Source organism: Equus przewalskii, chromosome 19, assembly GCF_037783145.1.
Source record: "Equus przewalskii isolate Varuska chromosome 19, EquPr2, whole genome shotgun sequence".
Classification (NCBI taxonomy): domain Eukaryota; kingdom Metazoa; phylum Chordata; class Mammalia; order Perissodactyla; family Equidae; genus Equus; species Equus przewalskii.
The window spans coordinates 39,518,409-39,530,643 of NC_091849.1; the positions used below are offsets into that span (position 1 = coordinate 39,518,409).

Below are 12,235 nucleotides of genomic sequence, written 5' to 3' on the forward strand. Positions count from 1 at the left end.
GGAAAAAGAAAAAAATCCTAAAATCATTTAGAAAGGAAAAAAAAGGCATTTCCTAGGAAGAAATAAGATCCAGATGGACACTGACATCTATTCAGCAACACTGCATGCAAAAAGACTAGAGCAATATCCCCACAGTTATGAGAGAAAAGAATTCTTAACCTAGAACTCTATACCCAGTCAGATTGACACTTAAGTGTGAAGGTAAATGACAGGCTTCAGAAAGTTCCCACCTCGAACTCTCTCCAGAAAATTACAGGAAGATGATTACCAGCAAAACTAAAAAGGAAACCGAAAAACAGAAGTGAGTATAAGAAACAGTGATGAGCAAGGAAACAAACGTGACTTGGAGATAAATTTAAATAAATGCTGATAATAAAATGATTCACAGCAATCCAGAATGAAATTACCAGCTGCTCTCAACACTTGCAGTGGTAGAAGGGCGGGAAAGGTACAGTCAGAGCATGTGAGGGTCTCTGCTGGGGGAGAAGGGGGAGAGGAGAGACAGACAGACAGAGACAGACAGAGAAGTTTAGGTACTGAGAAAAATACATATAATACCTCAATTTAAACTACACTAGAGGTGTTGAAGTACAATGTACACCTTGAGAGAGAAAATGGAAAGCAGCAGCAACAACAACGAAGAGCACAGTCACACCAACAAACAGCAAGAGAGGAAAAAAACACAAAGTATTATAAATGGGAAAAGTAAGATAGGAGGAATAGCTCCAAACACTATTACAGTAGTCATAATAAATATAAACAGGTTAAAGGAACCAATTAAAGATCAAGGACTCTGAGTTTGGCCAAAAAGGCAAAAGGCAGCTATGTTTTATTTATCAGACACATATTTAAAAAAAACTGACACAGGGCGGTTGAATTAAGAGATTGAGAAAGATAAACCTGATACAGCTAACAGAAAAATAAAATTAGTAAAAATAGTTTCAGGAAAAATGAGATCTAAGGAGAAAAGTATTGGAAAGGACAAAGAGGAATGTTTGATGGAGATAAGATCCACTAGGACCAGTGTGAGCAGCCTGGATAAAATGCTCGTGCCCGTCATTTGTGAAATCTTGTCATCACTGGGCTGGGTGTCTTTGTTAAGTCAGTGAAGAAAACAAATCCCAAGCCTTCATGGAGTCTTGTTCTAGTGGAAGGCAGACAGACAAAAAACCACTAAGAAATAATCAGACTAGATAGTATGTCAGATGGGGCTAAGTGCTAAAAAATAATAGATAAACAGAGAAGGGTGACAGGGAACGCAATTTCAAATGAGGCAGTAAAAGAAGGCCTTATGAGAGCGTGACATAGGAGCCAAGAATTCAAAGAACTGAGGAAACAACGATGCAGATTTCTGAAGGAAGAGAATTCCAGGCAGAGGCGCAAGAGCTGGAGGGAGAAGTGGGCTCAAGATGGGAGAGGGAGGCAGCGAAGGGAGGAAAAACCAGACATCTGCGAAACAGAAACTAAGCTCCCCTCCCTGAAGGATTTCAGAAAGTTTCAAAATAAAACACATGAGATCAGCTATCTGAAAATCGACATAACCCAAAAGGTTACTAAACGGAAGAGAACTTCAGAAATGTGTGAAATCCATTCAAGGAGACGTGAATTCAATCTAAAGAGATGTTACTGGATTGTGACTATGACTAAAATCACTTAAACCTATTGACTGTATTGTCCCCACTGCACCCACCGTGAAGGAAGACTGCCTTATAAGAGCAGGGCTGGTTTGAGCAGGATTCATAAGACAGGAGTCTGAGAGACAAAATGTGGCAATGCTTTTCCAGCAACGTCTGTGGGAAATGGTATATTGATTACTAGACTTGAAAAGTGGGGCTGGATAGTAGAGAGATTTCTCATTTTAATCATAAAGGTAGATATATCTGGGGACTATTAGGTTATTAAAATCCTCCAAATGACTTCAGGATCAGAAAGCAACTTTATTAATATTAGTTTCCCATATGGATTTCCTATAAGAGGAGAGGGTGCTTATCAAAGAGCTTGAGTGTCTAGTCCCAAGGAGACTTTGCCAATACATATTAATAATTTATTCTGATTTATTCATATTCTCATGTGAGTTTGGGTCTAGTCGTCAGCAGCCTGGAACTATCTGGATATACCGAAACAAAAGGGACCTGGAAGTGAAGGGCCAAGCTTTGAAAGGTAGTTATCACCCTGAGGTCGGGCGGGGTCAACCATTATTAGGCCTCCCAGGTATCACTCATTCCTCCTCTTTCATCCATCTAACCGTATGTTTGACATACTGTACTGAGGAAAGAGTACTGGACTTAGCAATCATCCAGGACTCTACTAGCCACACGACTCTGAGCAGTGTCACTTAATCTCTCCCACCCTCAGAGATTTACATGTCTTTTAAAATGGGAGTAATAACAGCTATTCCGTCTATCTCATTGGTTAGTTTCGAGGCTCAGAATCTAAATCTAAAACAAACAGCTGTCTGAAGAGAAGGTATTAATGTTCTCATCACTACATGCCCTGTAGCCTGAGTATATTCTTGATATACTGAAGCACACTACCACAATTATCTGCGAATTGAAGACAAGACGAAAAACCACTAACCCACTGAACAAAATATAGGAAATCCTACCTCTCAGCAACTGGTTTGGCAATGCTTTCAAAAATGGTCTCTTGGTTTGCATCCTGATCAAAAATCCTTTGGAATCTGCAAATGTGAAAACAGTAATTATTTAAAAGCTGAGCCTTCAAACACTATCGGATTAATCATTTTTTTTCCCTGAAAGCTTTGTAAATTACCCCATCTTTACATCACTGGGCCTACCTAAGCTAACACAATGTCCGCCCTGTAGTCCCAACCACACTGCGCTGTTGTACCCCTGTATACAAATGGTGGGTAAACAGTATTGCTTTGACAAGATCTGTACAATAATCCCTCTGAAGAGCTGCAGCAGCTTTGAACCAAATAATAAACTGTGTGTTTTTCAGCTCTCAAGAGGAACAGTGTCCGCAATTGGCATCAAATTCAAATCTAGATAAGTGCATGAAATGGAAACCCGAGACAGGATGTAAACAGCCAAAGAACTTCTGAGGTCTGACCTATAAGAAAAGAACACAGCTGTGAAATGTATGATGATTGAACTTCATTTAAATTTTCAGTTTAAAATTTTGAACAGAAGTTTATTTTCCATTCATTAGGGGACTGCATCCTTGTATCAGCCACTTAATTCTCAAGATGGTTTTGTTTCATTTTGTTGATCATGAGTCAAAAGTCAAAAGATAAATTAAGATAGACCTGTTCTGCAAAGAGAGTCTTTATCAGATTGGCAGGGCTAGGAACGTGGTGGGGTGGAATGGTGTCAATTTCACCCTTCTTGCAATGGCACTCAGACTTCACTTCGTACAGGATCACACGCACAATGGAATACTTGGGACAGGAGACACACAACACAACCTACGCTCTACAGTGTGGTAAGTTGCTACCAGCGATTATGGCCCCATTAAAACATCATGAAGAAAGAGACAGAGAGAGAAAGGGATGGGAAGAAGGAAAGGAGGAGAGAGGAAGAGGGTGAGGAGAAGGGGGAGGAAAAGAGAGAGCGAGCGAGCATAAGCATACAGGGCAAAATATTAACAATTGCGAATCTCCCACAAAGGGGATGGGAGAGTTGATTACATTATTCTTCCACCTTTTTTGTACATTCAAAACTTTTTAAAATAAAGGAGGGGGGCACTTTAAAGCAAAAACTCTAAAACAAACACTTTGAGGCCATCCGAAGAAGCTTTCAGAGTAGTTTAAGAACCTTTGGTCTATGTGTCTGCCTATGCAAGTGAATTGGGCACAGGTTCAATTAAAGCAGAGATGGCATGAAATGTAGGACTGCTGTCACTATGGAGGAGTTCGGAGGGACGTCTGGAGCTGGGCTGGAAATACAAAATGGAATGGAATTCATTGTCTTTAATCAACATTAACTTCAAAAGACCCCTATAGCTTATTAACCTCCCTTTTGAAGAAGCAAGTGATGAAATGTATACAAAGAGACATTGTCAGGCACTCTGGCTACGACGTCATTTAGCAGGGAAGGTTATATCTTAGATAGCAATATTTGCTGAGTGTGCCCAGAACACTTCTCGAAACCCTATAGGTATATCAGAGCTTCAGACTTAACACTGGGGACGTGGCTGCTCAAGTGCTCGTCACGGCACTGCCTACTGTGACATCTGAGCACAGACGCAGTGGGGCTTTTGAGGAGGATGATGATAAGGCTGATTTGCTTCTTTTACCGGGTCAATGATGACTGAGGGAATCAATTATCAATCCCCAACTCTACTCCCTTAAGTAACAGGAATTACATCTACCACCGAATAAACCAAAGAGACGGCAGGAGTGTCAATAAATCATACAAGCTTCATTAAACATCAAATATCATCATCCCCAAATATTTTATTTTACATAATGTAGTTGCATAGTAAACTGAAAAGACATTATAATCAGCTAGCTTCTGAAAATCACTGAAGAACAAAATAGAATCATAGATTCAACAAGTTCAGTCTAATCCTCCATGGAGGAAGAAGTTGAGGCCCAAGGAGATAAAGCAATTTACTCATGGCCCTGGAACTAACCAATAAAGCACCCTGAGTTTCCTGATTCCTAGGAGGTCCTTTCATTTATTAGGAAGTTGTGTAGGCTCTTCCTACACTCTATTTTGAACCTGGCATATGCTGATCTCTTCGCACCCCAAACTTGTTCTTCCTGGTCTTCCTCATCCCAGTAAAGGACAACTCCATCCTTCTAAAAGTTCAGTCTAAAACTCTTAGGGCTTCCTTGACTCCTCTCTTTCCATTACACTCTATATCCAATCCACCAGCAAACTCTGTCAACTTTGACCTTCAAAATAAATGCAGTATCCAACTTTTTCTCAACATTTCCACTTGCTACTAACCTAGCCCATGCTCCCGGAATTTCTTGCCCAGTCTTCCTTGCAATAGCCTAATTGGTCTCCCTTGCCCCCTTACAGCCTATTTTCCACACGTTAGCAACAATGATTCTGCTAAAACGTAAATAAGATTATTTCATTCTTCTGCTCAAAACCCTCCATGATCTTCCCATGGCACATTGGGAAAAGCTCCATATGATCTGGCCACTCTGTTGTCCCTGTAACCTTCTTCTTCCCCTCTCCCCCTGGCTTACCCTTCTCCTGCTACACAGATCCCTTTACTTTTCTTCAAACATGCCAGGCACTCTCCCATCTCAGGGACTTCACTCCTGCTATATCCTCAGCCTGGAATTCCCATCCCTCAGATACTGGACCATCTGGCTTCCTTACCTCCTTCAAGTCTCTGTTCAAACATCACCTTCCTGTATACCTCCCCTGACTGTCCTGTGAAATATCGCAACCATCCCTCCCCTTGCTGCCCCTCATCTCAGCACTTCCTGTTCCCCCTCCCTACCTTGGTTTCTCCATGGCACTTAACACTTTCGGACACACATTTTACTTACCGATCTGCTTGTCCGTCTCCTCCCACTAAAATGTAAGGACCGTAAGAGCAGGAGCTTTGTTGGGTTCCCTGCTATAATCCTAGCCATTCAAACAGCACACACTGGATGGTCAACAAATATTTACCAATTGAATGAATTTTTTGGGGGGAAAACAACCTTTAAAATGCTTAAATATTTATCTCTGAAGATATGTATAAGTTAACTATTTAATTTCTTTATTTAAAATACTAAACGAACATTTTTAATTCAGAGATTTAGAAAGAATGATTAAGAGATTTAAAGACAAGCAAATAGCACGTTTTCAATAAGCACATGTTTAAATGCACTCTATTTGTATCTACATAATATAAATACTTTGGAGAGGACCAGCAGCTAGAGACATGGTCTATTGTTTTTTAACAATCAAACAGAATCATGCTGAATAAAATGTTTTAGCAAATTGTGGCTCTACAGAGACTGGCCGAGGCCAGGTGTCACGATGTCATAGCTACTAAGGTGTGTAGCATGCTTACCTCAGTGGGAGGATACCCCCTTCAGAAAAGGAAGTCATGTAGTAAGGCTACTGCTTAACAGATAGAAGGAAAGGCAATGAGGAGTCACAAAGATGAGGTGAGTATCACCCCACTATGCAATCACGTGCTAGCAATCCTGCTTGTACTTATAGTAAAAAGAGACACAAAGAGGAAATGGGGTGGAGGTGGAGGGAGAAATATATACATGAGAGACAAAGGGCAGAGTTGTGAAGACCAAAGAGAATCTTTATGAGACAAAAAATAAGAAAATAACAATTAGACAGATAGAGAGACAGAGAAAACCATAAAAAATATCTGGGATGGTTTTATCCAAAGGGCAAGGGCAGGAACGGTCTCAGAATAAGGCCTATGTAAACAGCCTAGAGAGAAACGCAAGAAAGGATAAGGACTTCTTCAGCAGGACCCAGAAATCCACCACCTAAGTTTGGGCCAGAAATCAAATATGGATTTAACTTGGGCTCAAACTTCTCCAAAAATCAAAAGTGGGGATTAAAAGAAATGGAATAATTGTAAATTGGAGAATAAAGACAGTATGAAACAGTCGTAATTCCAAATTTTGAAGCTTGGCTACTAGAAGAGTATTTGGATCGAAGGCACTGATGACAACCCAGGGGTGGCTGTTTGGTACTTTTCACCTGAACCACGCAGTCCAGCACCGTCCCAGAGAAATACAATGCAATCCATAAACCTAAGTATATATGTAGTAGCCACATTTTTTTAAAAAAGCTAAAAGACACAGGTGAAATTAATTTTGATAACATATTTTTAACCCAATATATCCAAAGTTTTATCATTTTAATGTGTGATCAATATGAAAAAATTCTTCACACACTTTACATTCTATTTTTTTCATACTAAGCCTTCAAAAATCCTCAATATATTTTATACTTACAGCACATCTCAATTTGGACCAGCTACGTTTCAAGCGCTTAAGAGTTACATGTGGCTAGTGGCTGTTATATTGGACAGTACAGATATACTGTGTACCTATGTGCTTATGAGATCTGTATGTCATTTATGTGATAAAGAATGATCACCTGTACAGCACACAAATTGTACCTTCAGTTTGTATCTTTAATAAAGTTTAGTCCTGCACTGAATTTCCTACAGGAACGATCTTGGCATATCACTTCAGAGACAGAAACACACCATCTTTTCAACTTTGGGAGCAGCAGAGAAAAGACAACATGAATTCCATCTACTATGTGAGATCGGGAACTGCTTTACATTCTCCCCAAGAAATGGTGCCAACGACTTCACAGTGGACATGAACGCAGTCCAAGAGGCGGTTCAAAAGGAAAACAGGAACAAAGAAGGAGAAAGAAAAACTTACTTAAATCTGTAGTTTTCTCGTTTATTATTCACAAACCCATCTGCCAAATCACGAGGTAAGATAATTTCCAAGCTAGGTGTTAATTTTTCATCTTCATCTATGGAATAAATCTGCAAATATGAAGACAACAAATCAATATACAATGGTAAAATCACAGCTTCAGCTATGACCATGTTATTATGACACGCATCGTAATGGTATAAAAATTGTATTTTTAAGGCAAAAAGTCATAATATAGTATATTTTGGATAATTTTCCTCTTTGAACTGTGTGCAGACTCAAACAAATATATGGAACTAAACAAGAGGTATAAAACCTAAATCAATGCTCTATCAAAGCTCAGATCCTCTTTAAATGATCTAATGTTCAAATTTGAGCATTAGAGTGTCTCTGTTGTTGAGAAACTAACAGGCCTAAAAGCCACATATCATCTAAGTGTTGCTTTAGAATTACGTACCAGAAATTAACATTTTACTACAACCAACAAGGATTTCTGAGCATTTACAAAATGCTAGACACAGAGATAAAAGGATTAGGTCTGAGACTTCTCAGAGAGTCCACAAGAATGCTCTAATTCAAGTTACGTTCAAAGAAGCCCAAGTTTCCATGAGACATATTCAGGCATTTGATAAAAGACATGTGGCTTCAAAGAACACATGTAATTCATGCCTTTGATGTCATTTTCAAGGTTCTCCTGGAAGCTCAGCCACTAATTAGCAAATGACCTAGGAGAAATCACTTAACCTGTGTAAGCTGAAATGGAAACGAAGGGTCTTAACCAACCCCTTGCAACTGTGATATTCTCTGATTCTCTTCTTGGTCACCTACTCCTTTATTTATTGGCCAGGAAAATCAAGAGTCAAGCCTATATATAAAGAGGTCATGAGGAATAAAGAAAAGCATAAGAATTGGTGTCCAAAGACCTGGGGCAAATGCTGATCTCAATTTACCAGCTGTGTGACCAGCCACCACTTTCAGAATCTTGGTTCCTTCTACATAAAATGAAGAAAACAGAATTGCCTCCCATATGAGATTGCTGTGGGGATCAAATGATGTCATGGAAATGGAAGCATTTTGTAATGCACCATAAAAAATGTTAGTCACTAGATTTAGAAGTTTTTTTAAAAAGACTTCTTGTCTTCCACCAGGAAATAAAATTCTTTCTAACAGGCAACACTTCCTGTTTAAGACCCATTTAGATGCTTGATTATGGGGGGAAAGTCATATTCTTAAAAAAGTAAAAGCCTACCTAAATCTCCAGAAAGTCTGAATAATTTTCCTAAGCAGATTTTTATTGAACCCTCTCATTTAAAATGTGAAGAATTCCTGTAGAAAAGTCATTCTGTAAACTAAAATTATTTGTGTAAGTAATGGTATCAGGACCAAGGCTTTCTGGCTAGGTTTGCTCAACAGACATTTAAAAAGTATATCCTGTAGGGCACTACATTAAAAAAAAAAAAAAAGGTTAACAGCTAGACAGGTGAGTGAAAGGGGTGTATAAGACGTGAAACATGCAAGAATGAGGGTGCCATACGTTAAAAAAAAATCTGCCACACTCAGTGCTCAGAAGACAAAAAGGCCCATCGACTAGAGTAGGAATAATGACCCTCCACCACTCTCATTAAGCCACTCTCTGAGGCATTAAAAAAAGTCCCTTAATAATCAGAAAGCTTGTGTTAGTCTAATAGATCGGCATTCTACCCTTAGTCTTAAAAATATTTGAGATAGAGTAGGTTTTTTCAGAAGACAATTAGATCAAATGCAAGGAGGAATATGAAAATGTTCTGAAATATGCAAAGCAGCATACAAATGAAAAGCATGGCCATTGTTAAAATTGGCACAGAGCTTCATCCTATGTACCTTCTAATTTACTAATCTATAAATTATTATAACTTATAGTGCCTCAAGAAATAAGACTAATGGAACAATGGAACCACAAAATGAAGAGGAAAGAAAGAAAAATACCTTTGAATCACTCTTGGTTTAATGCTACAAGCAGCATTTTCAGTCAGAGAAACAACCATACAATCTTTGGGGGGCAAAAAGATAGGGTGCTAAAAGTGGGATTCCTAAGGGAGAGCAAGGCTACACTAACTCAAAAACTGTTCGTCTGTGTTCTCTTATTGTTGTGTATGTGGCATAATGTTGCCTCTCCATAAGAATCTGGCATTTGGGGGCCGGCTCAGTGGCATAGTGGTTAAGCTCACAAGCTCTGCTTCAGTGGCCAGGGTTCGCAGGTTTGGATCCCAGGCACGGACCTACACACTGCTTGTCAAGCCATACTCTGGCTTGTCAGGCCACATATAAAATAGAGGAAGACTGGCATAAATGTTAGCTCAGCGACAATCTTCCTCAAGCAAAAAGAAGACGATTGGCGAGGGATACTAGCTCGGGGCCAATCTTCCTCACCAAAAAAACCACAAAAAACCCAGACTATGACATTTTTAAATAAAGTATGACACCTAAAAATATTTCCTAGAGTATCAAATAATCCACTTCACAGAACCTCACCAAAGAAATGCAAAAGGAGAGAAATGCACGTTAAAATATCCAAACATTGCATTTTAAGAAAAGAGACAGTTCAATACAAAATCCAAGATTCTCCAACAACCAACAGCCCCCACGCCCATTCTACTCATCGTCTCACATCACCATATCCGAGGACTTGCTTCTGACTATCGTATCTGACTGCTGAGTTTATGTATATAAATTCAACAATTTTGGCTTAGAGTCTGGGGGGGGATACATGTTGCGTATAGTATATTTTTTACATATGATGTACCTTTAAAAACTTTCTTGTAAGTGAATGTAAGAGGAGAGAAAATAGGAAGATACTCACAGTTCCTTTCTACATTGCTTTATTCCTTAAAAAAACAAACAAAACAATATTTTCTTTGGAGTCTTCTCCTAAAGGTACTCCATGAGTAAAAAGATTAATGATCACGATAATGACAAAGACACTACATTCTCCTTTTTTAAAATAACATAAATTACATGAGGCAAATGCTAAATTATGACATGCTATGATGCCACACATATACATATACACAGTATAGATATGGGAAGGGGATAAAATATTATCAATAACACATCCATTCCAGGCACCCATGAATATGACCCAGATTGCCCTTGCCTAAGTCCTCATTTTGTGGAGCAAAAAGGTTTTGTGTGAAGAGCCTCGAGTTTTGGAATAAAAAATCCTTAATCAAAAGCAGGGTTCTGCCGCTCATTAGGTGGGCGGTTTGGCCACATTATTTAATCTAGTTGACACTCAGTTTCCTTATCTATAAAATGAGGAAAATGACATCAGCCTTGCAGGGTTCCCATGAGAATCACGGATAACGTAGACAAAGCACCCACTTGGTAAGAATGACTAGCTCCTTTCCAGGGAGAGGAAACAACATTTCGAAACATTTATGAAGCATTCCAACTCTCTCTGCTCAGAGCAAAGGCGGTCTCAACCTTCTTTGTCCCGCTGAATTTCGCTTACTAGAGGAAGCACCTTGTAAATGCTCAGTTAATGTTTTCTGAATAAAGAGTATACGTGTATTTTTTGTGTGAGGCTGCATACATACCTATCTATATCTGCAATGAGTACCTGTCAACGTTCATGCTTCTGTTGCAGAATGACAATATAGTTAGTCAACAGATTCGAAGGGCCCTATGCGCAGAGCCGCGTGTACGCTCTGTGTATCTTTATCTGTATCTATTATCTGCATCACCTTAGACATGTGTGGACACGCATCTCTTGCTCGCACGTTTTGCCCGAGTTCGAACATAAGCTTGAATGTATCCGAGCTGCGTGTCCGTTTCTCAGAAAGGAGCAATAAATGTGCGCAGTTGAGGCGCAGTCTACGTTGAGTGTACAGACACGTGTGCCCGGGCGCATGTCTGTGGCTCTGTGCAGGCTACGTCTGTGCCCGCAGGGCTGTGCTCGGTGGGAGTGGCCTGGGTGTCCATCTGTCCGCGTCCCTGACAGCGGCGTGCCGGTGTCTGCATGGCTGCCGGGGCGCCTCGGACCCAGCGTGCTGGACCCAGCGTGCTGGACACCGGCGGCACCCCTCACCCCTTGGCCCGGCCCAGGCCCTTCGCGTGCCGCCCCTTCCCCGGCCTGGGAGGCGCCGCCGCGCCTGCGCCCCCGCTGCTCAGACCCGTACCCCTTGCGGCTGCTTCCGGACAGTGGGCTTCACCCTGGCGAAAATCTGGATCGTCTGCTTCACCATCTCTTCCCTGACTCTGCACTGACCCTTGACCTCTCTTAGGCCCTGTCTCCCAAAACTTCTGACTCCCACCACCTCCGGCGAGCCGCAGCCTTAGCAACAGTAACTACGGACACTACCCAAGGAGCACCGCGCCAACCAGGACCGCCTCTCCTCCCTAATTGGTTGCTGATGGGTGGGGCGGCCCTAGGGGAAGGACTGGGGGCGGGGTGGGGACGGGACCGAGGGGAGAGTGCTGCGCATGCGCTCGATCAAGGTCCGGGCTCTGGGCTTAGTTAGCTCCAGAGCTGGGCTGGAGAGTGATCAATGGGGCGACAATCACCGTGTCTTGCCCTGTTCCTTAATCCATTCTTTCTCTGGGCCAACACCTCGTTTTAGCACTGAAGTCATTGTGTTTTTTATTGCTCATTCATTGAAGAAATGGCACAGTCTGTGACAGCAATGTGCTGGGTGGGGATCCTGGGTTAGCAGAACTGCCTCTGCCCACTTGGAGATCAGGGTCTGATGAAGAAGACAGATTTCCAATAGGAAATTGCAATCCCCACCGGGTGGGCACGGGATTCTGTGGAAGGGCACCTCATCTAGCTCTGTTTTGGAAGAAACCAACAATGGAGTAAGGGGGACTGTTTCCCATGCAATGGTCATGTCAAGAAAGGATGGGCTCCCTCTTGCTCTG

General features: G+C 41.1%; 1 protein-coding gene and 1 long non-coding RNA gene across 5 annotated transcripts in view; one reads left to right on the plus strand and one right to left on the minus strand.

Annotated features, from left to right (window-relative positions):
- KIF6 (kinesin family member 6) overlaps positions 1 to 11,758 on the minus strand; it is a 371,498-nt gene extending 359,740 nt beyond the window's left edge. For 2 of the 4 annotated variants that reach the window (XM_070584539.1, XM_070584537.1), the window contains exons 1-3: positions 11,497 to 11,676; positions 7,340 to 7,449; positions 2,606 to 2,680 (exon numbers count right to left, since the gene is read on the minus strand). Coding sequence is in view for 2 of the 4 variants with exons in the window: in XM_070584535.1 (XP_070440636.1) it covers positions 2,606 to 2,680; positions 7,340 to 7,449; positions 11,497 to 11,562 (251 nt within the window). In the remaining 2 variants the exon portion in view is untranslated. Of the gene's footprint in view, positions 1 to 2,605; positions 2,681 to 7,339; positions 7,450 to 11,496 lie in introns of all 4 variants that reach the window. The other 2 variants (XM_070584535.1, XM_008518021.2) reach the window with 2 other exon arrangements.
- On the plus strand, positions 3,163 to 10,222 carry LOC139077320 (uncharacterized). The gene is made up of 2 exons (XR_011529720.1): positions 3,163 to 3,444; positions 7,117 to 10,222. It is a non-coding gene; the product is annotated as an uncharacterized lncRNA (long non-coding RNA).
- Positions 11,759 to 12,235: the final 477 nt, after the last annotated feature.